Source organism: Panulirus ornatus, chromosome 4 (assembly GCF_036320965.1).
Source record: "Panulirus ornatus isolate Po-2019 chromosome 4, ASM3632096v1, whole genome shotgun sequence".
Classification (NCBI taxonomy): Eukaryota; Metazoa; Arthropoda; class Malacostraca; order Decapoda; family Palinuridae; genus Panulirus; species Panulirus ornatus.
The window spans coordinates 42,214,114-42,235,247 of NC_092227.1; the positions used below are offsets into that span (position 1 = coordinate 42,214,114).

Sequence of the window (21,134 nt, forward strand, 5' to 3'; positions counted from 1 at the left end):
GGCTGCATGTGTGTACCTCGCCATTAGCTAGACCTCACAATACTCGGCAAGCTGTTGCATCACATAATTACTGTGTGGCTGTTGACAGTTCAGGGGTGGACCATTTTGATAACTTTAGAACTCTCTACCCTCTCAAGTCTTCTCAGTAATTATAACCTGACAAATTTTGAAATACAGGTTTTTCATATCCAAAATTCATAAATACACTCTCTCTCTGTCTCTCTCTGTCTCTCTGTCTCTCTCTGTCTCTCTGTCTCTCTCTGTCTCTCTCTCTCTCTCTCTCTCTCTCTCTCTCTCTCTTCTCTCTCTCTCTCTCTCTCTCTCTCTCTCTCTCTCTCTGTCTCTCTCTCTCTCTCTCTCTCTCTCTCTCTCTCTCTCTCTCTCTCTCTCTCTCTCTCTCTCTCTCTCTCTCTCTCTCTCTGTATATTTCAGTTGCAGCTTGGCCATAATATGGTCTTTTGTTTGAGACTGGAGCCTCTAACCTGAAAGAAAATCTTAATTGCTTAGAATTTAGGTGTAATTTTTATCATGATAATGGCCAGTTTCATAAAATATTTCATTGCTGTTCGTGAAGCCAACAGATAAGATCAACCTTAGTTCTTTCCATATTTGATTTACTTATTTTTTCTTTATTTACTCTTATCTTTTACAGATATTCATCTTACCCTCCAGATTTCATCATGTTACTAAGTCATTCAGGATAATACATTCCAGATGGAGTTAGTAACATTGACTTCACTCAGTGGGTTTAGGTGTTAAGTGCAGAAGCAGCATAATGGATGTATGGTGGAGTGAATTTTAGTGAACAATGCATTGTTTAATGGACATTTACTGTGGTGAGCAAAAAAGATTTAACAGAATTCTGTTTACTTTAATACATTGTAGAATTTTTACCTTTTTGCTAAGGCATTATACTTTTTGACCATATCTGCCCAGGCAGCTACACTTATTTATTTTTTTTCTTGTGATCAGTTGTGCTCTTTGGAGGCTATGTTTCTATAGGTTGTTAAATGTGGTACATTGCTGGTGGAATGCCCATTCTCCTTTAGCTCAATTGGTATGTTGATATTAAACATCAGTTTTGTCTCATGCCCTCAGCAAAAATTTGGTTTGGGGAGAAAATGACTTATTTTTGGTGTGCATTATGATAAGGTCAAGAAGAATAGTTTACTTAACTGCAACCCGTTGTTGAATTTAAGGTGCATATGAAATATGCATAAGGTGCATATGAAACAGGAGTTGTGGGAGTATGTGATAGAATGTAAGAAAGTAAATTCTAGATTGATATGGGTAAAACTGAAAGTTGATGGAGAGAGATGGGTGATTATTGGTGCATATGCACCTGGACATGAGAATAAAGATCATGAGAGGCAAGTGTTTTGGGAGCAGCTGAATGAGTGTGTTAGTGGTTTTGATGCACAAGACCGGGTTATAGTGATGGGTGATTTAAATGCAAAGGTGAGTAATGTGGCAGTTGAGGGAATAATTGGTATACATAGGGTGTTCAGTGTTGTAAATATAAATGGTGAAGAGCTTGTAGATTTATGTGCTGAAAAAGGACTGGTGATTGGGAATACCTGGTTTAAAAAGCAAGATATACATAAGTATACGTATGTAAGTAGGAGAGATGGCCAGAGAGCGTTATTGGATTACGTGTTAATTGATAGACGCGCGAAAGAGAGACTTTTGGATGTTAATGTGCTGAGAGGTGCAACTGGAGGGATGTCTGATCATTATCTTGTGGAGGCAAAGATGAAGATTTGTAGGGGTTTTCAGAAAAAAAGAGAATGTTGGGGTGAAGAGAGTGGTGAGAGTAAGTGAGCTTGTGAAGGAGACTTGTGTGAGGAAGTACCAGGAGAGGCTGAGTACAGAATGGAGAGAGGTGAGAACAAAGGAGGTAAGGGGAGTGGGGGAGGAATGGGATGTATTTAGGGAAGCAGTGATGGCTTGCGCAAAAGATGCTTGTGGCATGAGAAGCGTGGGAGATGGGTTGATTAGAAAGGGTAGTGAGTGGTGGGATGAAGAAGTAAGATTATTAGTGAAAGAGAAGAAAGAGGCATTTGGACGATTTTTGCAGGGAAAAAATGTAAATGAGTGGGAGATGTATAAAAGAAAGAGGCAGGAGGTCAAGAGAAAGGTGCAAGAGGTGAAAAAGAGGGCAAATGAGAGTTGGGGTGAGAGAGTATCATTAAATTTCAGGGAGAATGAAAAGATGTTTTGGAAGGAGGTAAATAAAGTGCGTAAGACAAGGGAGCAAATGGGAACTTCAGTGAAGGGGGCTAATGGGGAGGTGATAAAAAGTAGTGGTGATGTGAGGAGGAGATGGAGTGAGTATTTTGAAGGTTTGTTGAATGTGTTTAATGATAGAGTGGCAGATATAGAGTGTTTTGGTCGAGGTGGTGTGCAAAGTGAGAGGGTTAGGGAAAATGATTTGGTAAACAGAGAAGAGGTAGTAAAAGCTTTGCAGAAGATGAAAGCCAGCAAGGCAGCAGGTTTGGATGGTACTGCAGTGGAATTTATTAAAAAAGGGGGTGACTGTATTGTTGACTGGTTGGTAAGGTTATTTGATGTATGTATGATTCATGGTGAGGTGCCTGAGGATTGGCAGAATGCTTGCATAGTGCCATTGTACAAAGGCAAAGGGGACAAGAGTGAGTGCTCAAATTACAGAGGTATAAGTTTGTTGAGTATTCCTGGTAGATTATGTGGGAGGGTATTGATTGAGAGGGTGAAGGCATGTACAGAGCATCAGATTGGGGAAGAGCAGTGTGGTTTCAGAAGTGGTAGAGGATGTGTGGATCAGGTGTTTGCTTTGAAAAATGTATGTGAGAAATGCTTAGAAAAGCAAATGGATTTGTATGTAGCATTTATGGATCTGGAGAAGGCATATGATAAAGTTGATAGAGATGCTGTGTGGAAGGTAGTAAGAATATATGGTGTGGGAAGCAAGTTGTTAGAAGCAGTGAAAATTTTCTATTTAGGATGTAAGGCATGTGTACGTGTAGGAAGAGAGGAAAGCGATTGGTTCTCAGTGAATGTAGGTTTGCTGCAGGGGTGTGTGATGTCTCTGTGGTTGTTTAATTTGTTTATGGATGGGGTTGTTAGGGAGCGAAATGCAAGAGTTTTGGAAAGAGGGGCAAGCATGCAGTCTGTTGTGGAAGAGAGAGCTTGGGAAGTGAGTCAGTTGTTGTTCGCTGATGATACAGCACTGGTGGCTGATTCATGTGAGAAACTGCAGAAGCTGGTGACTGAGTTTGGTAAAGTGTGTGAAAGAAGAAAGTTGAGAGTAAATGTGAATAAGAGCAAGGTTATTAGGTACAGTAGGGTTGAGGGTCAAGTCAATTGGGAGGTAAGTTTGAATGGAGAAAAACTGGAGGAAGTAAAGTGTTTTAGATATCTGGGAGTGGAACCATGGAAGCGGAAGTGAATCATAGGGTTGGGGGAGAGGGCGAAAATCCTGGGAGCCTTGAAGAATGTTTGGAAGTCGAGAACATTATCTCGGAAAGCAAAAATGGGTATGTTTGAAGGAATAGTGATTCCAACAATGTTGTATGGCTGCGAAGCGTGGGCTATGGATAGAGTTGTGCGCAGGAGGGTGGATGTGCTGGAAATGAGATGTTTGAGGACAATATGTGGTGTGAGGTGGTTTGATCGAGTAAGTAATGTAAGGGTAAGAGAGATGTGTGGAAATAAAAAGAGTGTGGTTGAGAGAGCAGAAGAGGGTGTTTTGAAATGGTTTGGTCACATGGAGAGAATGAGTGAGGAAAGATTGACCAAGAGGATATATGTGTCAAAGGTGGAGGGAACGAGGAGAAGTGGGAGACCAAATTGGAGGTGGAAAGATGGAGTGAAAAAGATTCTGAATGATCGGGGCCTGAACATGCAGGAGGGTGAAAGGCGTGCAAGGAATAGACTGAATTGGAATAATGTGGTATACCGGGGTCGACATGCTGTCAATGGATTGAACCAGGGCATGTGAAGCGTCTGGGGTAAACCATTGAAAGTTTTGTGGGGCCTGGATGTGGAAAGGGAGCTGTGGTTTCGGTGCATTATTACATGACAGCTAGAGACTTGAGTGTGAACGAATGGGGACTTTGTTGTCTTTTCCTATCGCTACCTCGCACACATGAGGGGGGGAGGGGGTTGTTATTCATTGTGTGGCGAGGTGGCGATAGGAATGAATAAAGGCAGACAGTATGAATTATATACATGTGTATATATGTATATGTCTGTGTGTGTATATATATGTGTACATTGAGATGTATAGGTATGTATATTTGCGTGTGTGGACTTGTATGTGTATGTGGGTGGGTTGGGCCATTCTTTCGTCTGTTTCCTTGCGCTACCTAGCTAACGCGGGAGACAGCAACAAAGCAAAATGATAAATAAAATGAAATACAAGATGATAACATAATCATAAACAGTTGGATGAAAGTGATGTGGTGATGCCATTATGAGTTTGCATGTTTTAGTCATTGGTCACTTGTCTAAGGACTAAGGAGATGGTTGACAGACACTGTTCTGAGCTTTGTATGTGTTTACATTTGGAATTTTCAGCTAATATGACTTTGGTTTGAGAAGTGGCACCAATCTATCAAAGGCTGTGGTTTGAGAAGTGGCACCAATCTATCAAAGGCTGTCTTACTTACATTGCAGAAAGAAGTCTCACTGATAAAAGCATTTGTGATACATACTGATTCCCAAAGGTGTGTCCTTATGTACTGAAAATGCCATCGTGCAGCATGATAGCCTAACCAGGTCACTTGAAGTGGTCAAGTGGTGTGTCTGAGGGGCTTGGCTATGAATGGTGGGACATTTTTTGGTATATTATACATGACAACTAGAGGGTGGATGTATGCAGATGAGACCACTGTTCTTTTGTTCCTTGATTTAAATTAACCTTGCTAAGACAGGAAAGCCATTTAGGTATAGAAAGACATATATGGAAGTAGCAGAGAATACAAAAGTGTGTCAAGACCAGCACACTAGGGTCTTACTGGTACGTGCATTTTTGTTAGTATTTTCATAAAACCGCACGTGTATGATAACAGTTTTATGAATCTACCACATGTCTCTTATTTTCATTTTGTGTACATTTTTCAGTGTATCTTAAAGTGATGAATCTCGTAATTACTGGTATCATTTTTATTACAGGTCAATAAACAAGGGCGTAGTGGAGGCTCAGCACAAAAGGAACGTTCCATATGGGAAGAGTCTCGTGCCCAAGAGTTGATCCAACGTGTCCTTAATAAAGAGCTCTCTCTCACAGCAGCATCGATCAGACTTGGTGTAGACACCAACACCTTCTTTGCCCATCTTACTGACAATGGGAAGAACAAGAGTCGCATGGCTCTTCTCCTTGGTACGGATACTAACAGTTCAGATGGCCCCTATGTTAGCATGAATGTCAGTTCCAACCATAATGAAGACTCGAACTCTGCTAATGCCTCTGCGATGGATCCTGCTGGTGAAGATTCCAATCCCCCTGACAATGGAGGTGGACAAGTAAGTGATGATAGCAACATGGAGAGCATAGCAGAAAACTCACGGATTGAGTCAGAAGTCAATGGAGAGAGAGACGACAATGAAGAGCCTGAAGTTATTGATGGCGCTAATAATCAGACAAGATCTTCAGAACAGCAAATTCTGGGGCTGCAAGAGATGAACACTGATGAAACAGTAGAGGAGCAGATAACAGAAGATCAACAGGACACTACCCAGCAATCCATGGAGACCTTCCAGTCCATAGTGGAAGAGGATTCCAACAATTTGTATGCTGATGCCTCCTAGATTCATGCTGTGGGGTGTTTTACCTTCAGACTCAAAGTAACATGGCACAAATATCTTGATAGTTTCCCTTGATTTAAAAGTATCTTTTATGAGCTTTAAGGTAAAATTATGGTTACAGATCAAGTGCAGCTTGACATTATGAAGCCTGCAGTTGTGTTAGTGGGTTTATGGTAGCTTCCTCAGCATCATAAAGATGTCTAAATCTGAGGACTATTGGACATGCGTTGGAATTCAGCATGACAAAACGTAAGGCATTTTGATAACCAAAAGTGATATAATAGAAATGGGAAAATGAGTAGGATGTGAGCAGAAGTGAGTTTTTTATTAAATGTATTGCTACTAGTTTGTTCAGTGTTTCTTGAAGTGTTTGATTGTTGGAAAGAACTTTAGAGTAGATTAATACAAATTTTATGCTGTATTTATTAAGTTTGAGCTCAAGAAGTGATGAAAAAGCTCAGAGGCATTATCCTCACGCCATAGAGTTTGTTATGGTACAAGTAATGGTACAAGGCTAGGAGACTACGAACGGATTCTGTGTATTATCTGATAAAGCAGAATTAGTTTTACAGTAGAGACCTAGGTAGAGACTAGATCTTATCATTTATCCTCACAGTGAGTTGGTGGAAGGTGTGAAGGACCTGACGTCAGGTTAAGTATAGTTCCAATGTGGGTAATTCAGCCTGAAGATGTGTTGGAGTGCCATGATTATCAGTAACAGGTCAGAGTGAAATAGATGGTTGGTGAAGTTTTACGATTGTACTTTCAGTGATGATTGATATCTTCGGCAAGTGGAGTGGTAAACAGTATTTGACCTGATTCTTTGATCGCAGTCGTGATATCTTCAGAATTTATATCAGACCTTCATATTAAGAAGAACTGATTTTGTGGCTGTTGTGGAAGTCTTAACGTACTAATAAAGAAGTATAACACAATAATCAACTATTTCTTGTATATTTTTGCTTTTTTCCATAAATTCTGCATCAAAAGTGATGCTGCTAGCACTGAGCAGCTACTGCAACATGCCTTTGACAGGTGAGTCAAAGATTGTGGCAATATTAACTTAATATACGAACCCCAAAGATTTGCCTAAAGGATGCTTATCCTAACGGGCCATGTAATGGTTCGTGCCTTATATAAGGAAGCCAATTATTATTATATTAACTCAAAGAATTTTTATAGCAATGTTTACTATTGCTGATAAGTATAATAGGATATTTTTCAAACTTGTAGATTGTAAAATACATTGTGTTAGATAGCAAATCAGAGAGAGAAAAGCAACTATGAACTATGTGTCTTGTTTTTAGTACTTTAGTGTTTAATAGTGATTTTATGGTTCTTTACTGTTCAGAGGTTCAAACATATCTATACCCATCCAAATTTTTCTTGAAAATTACATTTATTATTGTTGGATTAGTGGGTTACAATTAATACTGAAAATTCATCCTGTGCTATGTCAGATGTAATTATGTTCAGCTTGTGATTTGAACCTGTACAGTTTATTATTTATTTCTTTTCAGTGTATTTTGGGAAGTTAAAGCATTGTTACTACAGGTTCCCATTGTTCTAACAATTACAGTATGGAAAAGGGTCACTGTGATCAGACATCAAGGGCCACTTACAGTGGGTTCACCTCCTTGTTATAGAAAGGAAAGTGACTACCATGGAATATGTTTTATGCTTTAAGATTACCAGACATGTGCTGCAAAGCATATTTTTATTGGGAAGTGTTTGATAATTAATTAGAAAGAGGATGAGCTTGTTATAGCTATAAGATCTTTCTACTCTTATGGAATCATTCTTATGCATGAAAGTAAGGATGTAAGAGTGTAGGTTTTTCATTTGCACTATTTTTTATCTTTTTATAAATAGTAGTGAGGAGGGTTTTAAAGAAGGAAAATATGGGGTTAGATTATAATGAAATAATGTAAAATACAAGTAGATGAGAAATTACAAGATAACATGCCTGTCTCAATGTTACTATAAGCATGTAAGGTTTAGAAATGTGTAATTTCCTCAGCAATTTATGAGACAGTATTCAGCGGATAGCACTATGTACTGTATTGTGCTAGAGATAACCTTTACTCACCTGGGATTGCTCCAAATATGTATAATTTCAGATATCAGCAAGAGTGCAAGGAATCACACAAATAGGAGGACTGTTTACAACATCTCAAAGTAATATGCTCTGGGCCTTGTGCTTCATACAAGACTTCCACCTAGTGCTCTGTTCAGATTTCAGAAAGCTTTATGGAGTTTGTAATTTGTAATTTGATTTACAAACCGAGTAAAGTTTTGTTGGATCTGAACAAACTACTAGGTGGATATTTTTGTCAGTTTTCAAGAGGATGGTCATTTATGAAGGGCCTTGTACAAAGCTCAAGGTGAAATTCAAATTACTGTGGGATGCCATAGGTGATCCCGTGTTCTTGTTTTAGTTGGTGCCAAAAGACAGAAATAGATTGTATAACCATCTTAGGTGGCTGTTGGAAAACATGCCTTTTGCTTTGTACACAAAAGACAAACATAAAAACAAAAACAAAAATCATTCTGAAGAAAGTGAAAATATTCATACAGAAAAATGAAATAATAAGCTTATAAACATGTAATGTTTTTATATGATTAAGGATACTAGGTGGAGAATGAAAAATGAAGAAATAGATAATTTTTCCATCTATTCTTAGCACTGGTAGAGTGCTTAATTGAGCATCTTGGAGCTAAATGCTAGACTTGCATGCAATTTAAAAGAATATTGCAGAAATGTGTTCTCAAATGAGACATGTTGCAGTTGCATAAGTGTAATTCATATGAAGCATACTGCGTAGTAAGTGTTGATTGTGTTTTACCTTATCATTACCAAATACCTTATTTTCCCCTCCTTGATAACTCTCCTCACCATCAGGCTATTTAGTACTGAAAGATAATACTTTTTTGAGGTGGTTTGGGCATGAGGAAAGAATGCAAGACGGGTAATTTACAGGAGAGTATAAGATAATATGATTAAAGGGGTTGGTTGCAAACATGGATGATGAATTGGAAGAGCACTGGAGGGAGAGAAATGGTGTAAGAATGTATGAAATGGTGTATTCAAGGGTGGTATTTAAGGACAGGGATAAGTGGAGACACTTTTGCATTGGCCACCCCCTTGATGGAAATTCCCAGAGGGAACAGATATCAGAGATGTATATAGATAGAATGACAAAGAATATCAGTGTTAATGAAAAACCCACACTCTTAAATCCTCATTTTTATACAACACAGTGATACCATGAGAGTTGAACAAAGATCTTCAAATAAAAGATGCTTGTTCTATTTCTGGTCAATTACCAAGTGTTTTATTGATTCAATAGTTTAAGACTTTTATAAAGCATGGGTTTGCATGTATGCACTGTGTTTGTAGTTGTGCATTCATAGTTGTTGTTTCTATGTTAACTTGTATTGTTACCATTGTGCTACTTTAAACTCATGAGACCAAGGAACCTTTTTGATTCTTCACTTAGGAATTTTTCTGCTGCACTCCAAACTGACAGTGTAGCTGACATTCCAAGTAAGGGGGTATAAATGCACTCATTGAAGGCTTAGATCAAGTCTAAATGTTTGTCATGGAGTAATTTTGCCCTTGATATAGTTACTTTCCAAAGAATAGGTAAAAGTGTTAATGTGGAAAATGGGCAGTTGGCAGTAGAATAGGTCTGTATTAACAAAGCGGTACTGATCAGGTAGTTAATAGACTGTAAGGAATTTATGATCTAATTATCTTTCATTGTAACTAGCAATTCAGGTATGGATGTTTTTGTTACAACTATTAAGTATTATAAATCTGTGTCCTTTGAAGTCCTAAACACAGTTGTTTTAAGGTTAAAATTAACAAAGGCAATTTTACACTCATGCATATGCAAGTCTTTGTGTGAGTGTTTCCATGTCTGGTTCATGCTATATTTGTGCAGGGACAGACAGATATGCAAAGAGGAATATGTTAGCCATGTAGTATGGCTTGCTATGAACCTGCCAGTTTTAAGCCCACAGCATTTCTTAATTCCAAAGAAATCAAAAGTTTTTTCAATTTAATGTTTACTGCCCCTTGTTCATTTCTTGTAGACATAATGTTGTTTGGTTTAATTGCTCATTATGAATAGCTTGTTTAATGTTAGATATATTCTTTGGAGCAGTATGGTTATCAATATATATTGGTATGCTCCAGAAGTGTGATGCTTTGCCAGTTGAATAATGATTTTCACAGGAGTTGGCAGCCATGTGTTTGCTTGTGTTGGATTAATTTGCAATTAGGAATTTTTGGATGTTAGAAGATTGCATTGATATCCATACAACCAAGTGAGAGCTTGTAGATGGCTAGTCCACAATGAAGTAGACAAGATTTGTATAGTAAGTCAAGCTCTCTTATGTGTAATTGATGGATGATGTAACGAGTTTAAGGAATGTACAAGTACACTTGAACAGTTGGGTAACAATTTTTACCCTGTTGATAATGTAACTCACTACTTTTTTATAGGCTAAAGTTAATGTTTGCAGTTGTTTTGTATCCAGACTTTTTCTCTACATGTTGAAAGGTTCGTTGTGATAGTTATGCCTGGTGCGTACAAATGGGAAAATTTTCTCCTGTTTGAGCATGTTAAGTGTTTTATATCACTTACTGATATTTTGAGTTTTGTTCCTTGTGTGTGGTTCATTAAGAAAATGATTTACAGGTACAGAGATGGTTTTTTTCTATTTTAAACTGGTTGCTTTTTTATGAGAGACTGTTATTGATTGTCTAATACATCCAAATATGTACTTTATTGTCATTAGATTTATTTTGGGATACATGGCTTTCAGTAATATGAATTGAAGCCAGTTCAGTGATGTCATGTTTATCTTCCAAATTTGTTCGAAGAGAATTTTAATGAAATCTGTAGCTTTAAATCTTCCCTCCGCCCTCCTCTTTTATAATATGTTATGACTGATGTAGATAAAAAGTTCAATTTGTTGTATTATTGTTCAGTTGAATGCACTTAATTATTATGGAAATTTTTGGATGTTGGAAAAGCTGTCCATTATTTAGTCTCATTACTACTTTATTTATTCTCCGAAGTGGCCTTAAACCAGGAGTGTGAAATGCAAGACACACCAAAGCACGTTCCAGAAAACACAGCAACGAGCCTTCTCTCTCCTACTATATATTTCAATAGCGTTAGTGTAAGATGCTTCATTTAATGTATGCGCAGATCACTTGGATATTGACCTAGTTATTTCTTTAAGGCTTATTATTATTTTCTGTAGAATATCAAAGTAAGCCTTACAGGAACTAACATATTAAGCTTAAAATCAGTGGTCTTCGTGAATATATATATATATTTTTTTTCTATTATATGGTAAGTCAATGTTCATACACTTCAAAATGCCTTGTTCCTTAGGGTGCCTTAAATCATATTGTATATTACTATTTTTTGTATCATAACTGGGACACCTTGAGGTAAACAATGGGTAATTAAGGCCTGATTAGCCATTACTGTATGTATAACACTTTAATCACAAGATAGTAAGTGGATCACATAGTCACTAATTCTAACTACTATTTTTTTTTTTTTTTTTTTTTTTTTTGCTAATTTTCAAATTTTCCAACTGTGAACTCTCTACCAAAGTATTAATATTTAATTTCATTTACTGTAGCTTTATGAATTATTGTGGCAAAATATTGATATATCAGTTATTGTAACTATACATATATGCATATATGTATATGTATACTTACCTGTCCATTTTAAAGTTATCAGATTGGTAATCCACATATCAACAATAGAAACCTTTTAAGTATTTCTTAACACTGCTTTATGACTAATTCCATGTCAGGGACGGAGTGGATAGTTTTCTTTTTTATGATCTGTCATATGTGGCTATAAAGGCACGTGTTGAGTTACAGTATTTTGACAGCTAGAAGGATGGTCTGATGTCAAGCTCATTGTGTCTAATTTGTGTTGGTTTTCAAAGGCAGTAATTTGGTGTGACGTAGAGTGAAAGATTAAAAATCGAACATGAAACAGGCAAATTTAGGTAGTGCAACTTATAATCATGAAAGCACCTTGTGGTAGATACAGTTTTGATAAGCTGATATTTGTAAAAGTCTCATTATCTGAAATGTATCAAGATGCTCCATGCTAAAATCACCCAGATATGACACCTACTCATCACTATTTCAAAAAATTGTGCTCCTTTTACGACAAGGAAGGCAATGCTTGTGTGGTACCTTTATGTCTCTGTCTTTCAAGCCAGGAAATGACAACAAGTCAAGTTCATTACTTCAACAATATGGTGTTTCATGTTCGTTTTTTGAGTTTTGACCCTAAGAAAAACTGAAGCCCTGTATATATATTTTTTCCGTCTAACAACCCACAATCACCTCTGGGTATAAGGGTCATGTATGTTTATCCTTAGGTTCTTTTTGTCAATAATATGTATGCATATGAATATAATAAAATTTTAATGAAACTGTGCTTATTATTTGATACAAAAATTAATATTATTTCTTCACATGCTCATATTGTGTATTGTGTAAACATGATAGAGGATTATGATGGACAGATCATAAGGCAGACTTACAGGATGACAGATAGATAGAAAATTATTAAGATATATAAAGGAAATGACAGACCAAAGGAAGAAATTAAAAAAAAATTGAGAGAACATACAGTGGATGAAAACCTTTAGGATAGGATGAACTAGAAGCAAGTAGCAGCATCCCCTGCTAAATGAGTGAAATTTAAGAAAAAAAAAAAGGAATTTTCACTAAGGATCACATATACATTACAAATTGATTGGTGGTGAATGACAGAGAACTCGAGGATTAAGGAGATACAAATAAGTGAGAAATCATAAGGCACAGTTTAGACTTTAAATTCAGCAAGAATATCAGTCATGATTTTCCTGAGGTTGTACAACAAATGAGAGAAGGCAAAGGAGGAGTAAGACAAACCCAAATGATAGGAGAAACCTTGTACATCCAAGTTGGTATGGTAAACAGTGGTCCTTTTGGTACATCCTGGGAAAAAACAATAAAATCTGCTGCATTGCCCTTCGTTTCTGTATCAGATGAGCCAAAAAAAGGGAAAAGCAACCCAATACCCAGGACATTACTTAGCTGCAACTCCATGAATGGGGTGGCCATGGCAACAGAGTTTCCATGACGAGAACTCCAGTGCCACTTCTAATTGTTTAGTGCCTCACCCTTAACAGGTCACTGGCAGAGGGCAAGGCTAGTGCAGTGTTTGCAGAAGCTCCTATCCAGTGTCCCTAATGACTACTTCAATCTAATGCTCCTACCTACTACTTCTACCTAATAATCCTGCCTAAATGTTCCTACCTACTACTACTATCTACTGCACCTACCATTTTGCCAAAAGCAGGGTTAGCACATAGTGCTCTGCAGGAAAATCTAGCGCTATGAAGAATGAGCTGCACGAGTCAAGTGCTACATATGACAAGGAGAGATTGTATGCTTGTGGACAGAATGCCAGTAGTCCACATGTTAGTGAGGCAGAAAGAAAAGACGGCTACCTGTGTCAGAGGAGTGCAACCGGACAACCACTAAAATGTTGGCTCAACAAACATGTCGCTAACCCTCCTGATACCTCCCTGGTCGTTGGCTGCCGACCAACTGCTGCTTACCATGGAAAGAGTTGCATTGAAAATACATATGCATGTAGCACAATATCTGTATATGATATATGTATATGCCTGACAATTACTGTAAAAATGTGCCACATGCATAGTGAGTGTGTGTCTGTTATTAGAATTAACACTTTGATGTAGCCTGATAATGACTTATCAGTTGGTAGATCTGAAGCCCAACCAACCTACCTAAAGTAATTCTGTTATACACTGTTATATCTTATCTATATTCATTCATAATTGCCCCAAGACTTATTTCTATGAAAGAGTCCGGCTATTACCCACGACTTTTGTAGGCTCCAGCAGCTTAAAGCTGCACTACTTCCAGTGACAGGGAAATGTAAACTCCTTTGGAGTGAGAAGATCTTTGCAAAGTGACAAGACTGTACTTCTATGATACAGCCATGCCTGAGGTGACTTCTTTTCAATCAGTGTAACCTCTCGTAGGCAGAGCTTGGTAACACCTCTATCTATCTGTCCGTCTATATACATTTTTTTTCATATTCACTTTCTCCCGCATTAGCAAGGTAGCATTGAGAACAGAGGAGTGAGCCTTAAAGGGTATATCCTCACTTGGCCCACCTCTTCATACCTTCTTTTGGAAAATTATAGATGGGAGGGGATTATTTTTTCATACTATTCTCCATTTCCCGTGTTAGCGAAGTAGCGCTAAGAACAGGGGACTGAGCCTTTGAGTGAATATCCTCACTTGGCCCCCTCCTCTGTTCCTTCTTTAGGAAGACTAAAGACGAGAGGGGAGGATTTCCAGCCCCCTACTCCCTTCCCTTTTAGTTGCCTTTTACGACATGCAGGGAATACGTGGGAAGTATTCTGTCCCCCTTATCCCCAGGGGATAAAAGTGAGTGCTCAAATTACAGAGGTATAAGTTTGTTGAGTATTCCTGGGAAATTATATGGGAGGGTATTGATTGAGAGGGTGAAGGCATGTATAGAGGATCAGACTGGGGAAGAGCAGTGTGGTTTCAGAAGTGGTAGAGGATGTGTGGATCAGGTGTTTGCTTTGAAGAATGTATGTGAGAAATACTTAGAAAAGCAAATGGATCTGTATGTAGAATTTATGGATCTGAAGAAGGCATATGAAAGAGTTGATAGAGATGCTCTGTGGAAGGTATCAAGAATATATGGTGTGGGAGGCAAGTTGTTAGAAGCAGTGAAAAGTTTTTATCGAGGATGTAAGGCATGTGTACGTGTAGGAAGAGAGGAAAGTGATTGGTTCTCAGTGAATGTAGGTTTGCGGCAGGGGTGTGTGATGTCTCCATGGTTGTTTAATTTGTTTATGGATGAGGTTGTTGGGGAGGTGAATGCAAGAGTTCTGGAGAGAGAGGCAAGTATGCAGTCTGTTGTGGATGAGAGAGCTTGGGAAGTGAGTCAGTTGTTGTTCGCTGATGATACAGTGCAGGTGGCTTATTCGTTTGAGAAACTGCAGAAGCTGGTGACTGAGTTTGGTAAAATGTGTGAAAGAAGAAAGCTGAGAGTAAATGTGAATAAGAGCAAGGTCATTAGGTACAGTAGGGTTGAGGGACAAGTCAATTGGGAGGTAACACTGAATGAAGAAAAACTGGAGGAATTGAAGTGTTTTAGATATCTAGGAGTGGATTTGGCAGCGGATGGAACCATGGAAGCAAAAGTGAATCGTGGGGGGGGGGGGGTCCTGGGAGCGTTGAAGAATACGTGGAAGTTGAGAACATTATCACAGAAAGCAAAAATGGGTAAGTTTGTAGGAATTGTGGTTCCAACAATGTTATGTGGTTGCGAGGCGTGGGATCGATCCAATTCACTCTATTCCTTGCTCTCCTTACACCCTCCTGCATGTTCCGGCCCCGATCACATAAAATCTTTTTCACTCCATCTCTTTCCACCTCCAATTTGGTCTCCCACTTCTCCTCGTTCCCTCCACCTCCGACACATATATCCTCTTGGTCAATCTTTCCTCACTCATTCTCTCCATGTGCCCAAACCATTTCAAAACACCCTCTTCTTCTCTCTCAACCATGCTCTCTCTCAACCAATTGACTTGACCCTCAACCCTACTGTACCTAATAACCTTGCTCTTATTCACATTTACTCTTAACTTTCTTCTTTCACACACTTTACCAAACTCAGTCACCAGCTTCTGCAGTTTCTCACATGAATCAGCCACCAGTGCTGTATCATCAGCGAACAACAACTGACTCACTTCCCAAGCTCTCTTATCCACAACAGACTTCATACTTGCCCCTCTTTCCAAAACTCTTGCATTCACCTCCCTAACAACCCCATCCATAAACAAATTAAACAACCATGGAGACATCACGCACCCCTGCCGCAAACCTACATTCACTGAGAACCAATCACTTTCCTCTCTTCCTACACGTACACATGCCTTACATCCTCGATAAAAACTTTTCACTGCTTCTAACAACTTGCCTCCCACACCATATATTCTTAATACCTTCCACAGAGCATCTCTATCAACTCTATCATATGCCTTCTCCAGATCCATAAATGCTACATACAAATCCATTTGCTTTTCTAAGTATTTCTCACATACATTCTTCAAAGCAAACACCTGATCCACACATCCTCTACCACTTCTGAAACCACACTGCTCTTCCCCAATCTGATGCTCTCTACATGCCTTCACCCTCTCAATCAATACCCTCCCATATAATTTATCAGGAATACTCAACAAACTTATACCTCTGTAATTTGAGCACTCACTCTTATCCCCTTTGCCTTTGTACAATGGCACTATGCACGCATTCCGCCAATCCTCAGGCACCTCACCATGAGTCATACATACATTAAATAACCTTACCAACCAGTCAACAGTACAGTCACCCCCTTTTTTAATAAATTCCACTGCAATACCATCCAAACCTGCTGCCTTGCCGGCTTTCATCTTCCGCAAAGCTTTTACTACCTCTTCTCTGTTTACCAAATCATTTTCCATAACCCTCTCACTTTGCACACCACCTCGACCAAGACACCCTATATCTGCCACTCTATCATCAAACACATTCAACAAACCTTCAAAATACTCACTCCATCTCCTTATCACATCACCACTACTTGTTATCACCTCCCCATTTGCGCCCTTCACTGAAGTTCCCATTTGCTCCCTTGTCTTACGCACTTTATTTACCTCCTTCCAGAACATCTTTTTATTCTCCCTAAAATTTAATGATACTCTCTCACCTCAACTCTCATTTGCCCTCTTTTTCACCTCTTGCACCTTTCTCTTGATATCCTGTTTCTTTTATACATCTCCCACTCAATTGCATTTTTTCCCTGCAAAAATCGTCCAAATGCCTCTCTTCTCTTTCACTAATAATCTTACTTCTTCATCCCACCACTCACTACCCTTTCTGATCAACCCACCTCCCACTCTTCTCATGCCACAAGCATCTTTTGTGCAATCCATCACTGATTCCCTAAATACATCCCATTCCTCCCCCACTCCCCTTACTTCCATTGTTCTCACCTTTTTCCATTCTGCACTCAGTCTCTCCTGGTACTTCCTCACACAAGTCTCCTTCCCAAGCTCACTTACTCTCACCACCCTCTTCACCCCAACATTCACTCTTTTTTTCTGAAAACCCATACAAATCTTCACCTTATCCTCCACAAGATAATGATCAGACATCCCTCCAGTTGCACCTCTCAGCACATTAACATCCAAAAGTCTCTCTTTCGCGCGCCTGTCAATTAACACTTAATCCAATAACGCTCTCTGACCATCTCTCCTACTGACATATGTATACTTATGTATATCTCACTTTTTAAACCAGGTATTCCCAATCACCAGTCCTTTTTCAGCACATAAATCTACAAGCTCTCCACCTTTTCCATTTACAACACTGAACACCCCATGTATACCAATTATTCCCTCAACTGCCACATTACTCACCTTTGCATTCAAATCACCCATCACTATAACCCGGTCTCGTGCATCAAAACCACTAACACACTCATTCAGCTGCTCCCAAAACACTTGCCTCTCATGATCTTTCTTCTCATGCCCAGGTGCATATGCACCAATAATCACCCATATCTCTCCATCAACTTTCAGTTTTACCCATATTACTCGAGAATTTACTTTCTTACATTCTATCACATACTCCCACAACTCCTGTTTCAGGAGTACTGCTACTCCTTCCCTTGCTCTTGTCCTCTCACTAACCCCTGACTTTACTCCCAAGACATTCCCAAACCACTCTTCCCCTTTACCCTTGAGCTTCGTTTCACTCAGAGCCAAAACATCCAGGTTCCTTTCCTCAAACATACTACCTATCTCTCCTTTTTTCACATCTTGGTTACATCCACACACATTTAGACACCCCAGTCTGAGCCTTCGAGGAGGATGAGCACTCACCACGTGACTCCTTCTTCTGTTTCCCATTTTAGAAAGTTAAAAAATACAAGGAGGGGAGGATTTCTGGCCCCCCACTCCTGTCCCCTCTAGTCGCCTTCTACGACACCCCTATCCCCTATCCCCAGGGATAATATACATATATATATATATATATATATATATATATATATATATATATATATATATACATACGCACATATACACACATACACACATATACATTTTTTTTTTTTTTTTTTATACTTTGTCGCTGTCTCCCGCGTTTGCGAGGTAGCGCAAGGAAACAGACGAAAGAAATGGCCCAACCCCCCCCATACACATGTACATACACACATCCACACACGCAAATATACATACCTACACAGCTTTCCATGGTTTACCCCGGACGCTTCACATGCCTTGATTCAATCCACTGACAGCACGTCAACCCCTGTATACCACATCGCTCCAATTCACTCTATTTCTTGCCCTCCTTTCACCCTCCTGCATGTTCAGGCCCCGATCACACAAAATCCTTTTCACTCCATCTTTCCACCTCCAATTTGGTCTCCCTCTTCTCCTCGTTCCCTCCACCTCCGACACATATATCCTCTTGGTCAATCTTTCCTCACTCATTCTCTCCATGTGCCCAAACCATTTCAAAACACCCTCTTCTGCTCTCTCAACCACGCTCTTTTTATTTCCACACATCTCTCTTACATATATATACATATGAAAAATGTAAGAAATAATTTAGAAAACTGAAACTTCTAGCTTGAAATGAAATGAAAAAAATGAATGTCACATAATGGTTCAACCTCTGGCTATATAAAAGGGAAATGTATAATTTATTTACACAAACGTCAATAGTAGTTTTCATCAATTTAACCACTGTATCATGCTGCCTGGTCCACTTCTCTTATCATGAAACAGGAATATTGGCTTATGATGTTTCTCAATTTTCTTCATTACACAAAGTACAACCATATCTTGGATACATGAGGGTAGGTAGTTGGTCATCTGCCATAATAAAGCCTATATATATATATATATATATATATATATATTTTTTTTTTTTTTTTTGCTTTGTCGCTGTCTCCCGCGTTTGCGAGGTAGCACAAGGAAACAGACGAAAGAAATGGCCCAACCCACCCCCATACACATGTATATACATATGTCCACACATGCAAATATACATACCTACACAGCTTTCCATGGTTTACCCCAGACGCTTCACATGCCCTGATTCAATCCACTGAGAGCACGTCAACTCCGGTATACCACATCGATCCAATTCACTCTATTCCTTGCCCTCCTTTCACCCTCCTGCATGTTCAGGCCCCGATCACACAAAATCTTTTTCACTCCATCTTTCCACCTCCAATTTGGTCTCCCACTTCTCCTCGTTCCCTCCACCTCCGACACATATATCCTCTTGGTCAATCTTTCCTCACTCATTCTCTCCATGTGCCCAAACCATTTCAAAACACCCTCTTCTGCTCTCTCAACCACGCTCTTTTTATTCCCACACATCTCTCTTACCCTTACGTTACTTACTCGATCAAACCACGTCACACCACACAATGTCCTCAAACATCTCATTTCCAGCACATCCATCCTCCTGCGCACAACTCTATCCATAGCCCACGCCTCGCAACCATACAACATTGTTGGATCCACTATTCCTTCAAACATACCCATTTTTGCTTTCCGAGATAATGTTCTCGACTTCCACACATTCTTCAAGGCTCCCAGGATTTTCACCCCCTCCCCCAACCTATGATCCACTTCCGCTTCCATGGTTCCATCCCCTGACAGATCCACTCCCAGATACCTAAACACTTTACTTCGTCCAGTTTTTCTCCATTCAAACTTACCTCCCAATTGACTTGACCCTCAACCCTACTGTACCTAATAACCTTGCTCTTATTCACATTTACTCTTAACTTACTTCTTTCACACACTTTACCAAACTCAGTCACCAGCTTCTGCAGTTTCTCACATGAATCAGCCACCAGCGCTGTATCATCAGTGAACAACAACTGACTCACTTCCCAAGCTCTCTCATCCCCAACAGACTTCATACTTGCCCCTCTTTCCAAGACTCTTGCATTTACCTCCCTAACAACCCCATCCATAAACAAATTAAACAACCATGGAGACATCACACACCCCTGCCGCAAACCTACATTCACTGAGAACCAATCACTTTCCTCTCTTCCTACACGTACACATGCCTTACATCCTCAATAAAAACTTTTCACTGCTTCTAACAACTTGCCTCCCACACCATATATTCTTAATACCTTCCACAGAGCATCTCTATCTACTCTATCATAAGCCTTCTCCAGATCCATAAATGCTACATACAAATCCATTTGCTTTTCTAAGTATTTCTCATACATTCTTCAAAGCAAACACCTGATCCACACATCCTCTACCACTTCTGAAACCACACTGCTCTTCCCCAATCTGATGCTCTGTACATGCCTTCACCCTCTCAATCAATACCCTCCCATATATATATATATATATATATATATATATATATATATATATATATATATATATTTTTTGCCGCTGTCTCCCGCGTTTGCGAGGTAGCGCAAGGAAACAGACGAAAGAAATGGCCCAACCCACCCCCATACACATGTATATACATACGTCCACACACGCAAATATACATACCTACACAGCTTTCCATGGTTTACCCCAGACGCTTCACATGCCCTGATTCAATCCACTGACAGCACGTCAACCCCGGTATACCACATCGATCCAATTCACTCTATTCCTTGCCCTCCTTTCACCCTCCTGCATGTTCAGGCCCCAATCACACAAAATCTTTTTCACTCCATCTTTCCACCTCCAATTTGGTCTCCCACTTCTCCTCGTTCCCTCCACCTCCAACACATATATCCTCTTGGTCAATCTTTCCTCACTCATTCTCTCCATGTGCCCAAACCATTTCAAAACACCCTCTTCTGCTCTCTCAACCACGCTCTTTTTATTTCCACACATCTCTCTTACCCTTACATTACTTACTCGATCAAACCACCTCACAGCACACATTGTCCTCAAACATCTCATTTCCAGCACATCCATCCTCCTGCGCACAACTCTATCCATAGCCCACGCCTCGCAACCATACAACATTGTTGGAACCACTATTCCTTCAAACATACCCATTTTTGCTTTCCGAGATAATGTTCTCGACTTCCACACATTCTTCAAGGGTCCCAGGATTTTCGCCCCCTCCCCCACCTTATGATCCACTTCCGCTTTTCCACATCTCTATCAACTCTTATCATATGCCTTCTCCAGCTCCATAA

At 39.4% G+C, this 21,134-nt stretch overlaps 1 protein-coding gene across 7 annotated transcripts in view; it reads left to right on the forward strand.

Annotated features, from left to right (window-relative positions):
* LOC139766013 (uncharacterized) overlaps window positions 1-12,270 on the forward strand; it is a 342,092-nt gene extending 329,822 nt beyond the window's left edge. For all 7 annotated transcript variants that reach the window (XM_071694147.1, XM_071694102.1, XM_071694122.1 and 4 more), the window contains one exon: window positions 5,155-12,270. In XM_071694147.1, coding sequence (XP_071550248.1) covers window positions 5,155-5,790 — 636 coding nt within the window. In that variant the 3' untranslated portion in view covers window positions 5,791-12,270. The remainder of the gene's footprint in view (window positions 1-5,154) is intronic.
* The last annotated feature ends 8,864 nt before the right edge of the window (window positions 12,271-21,134 follow it).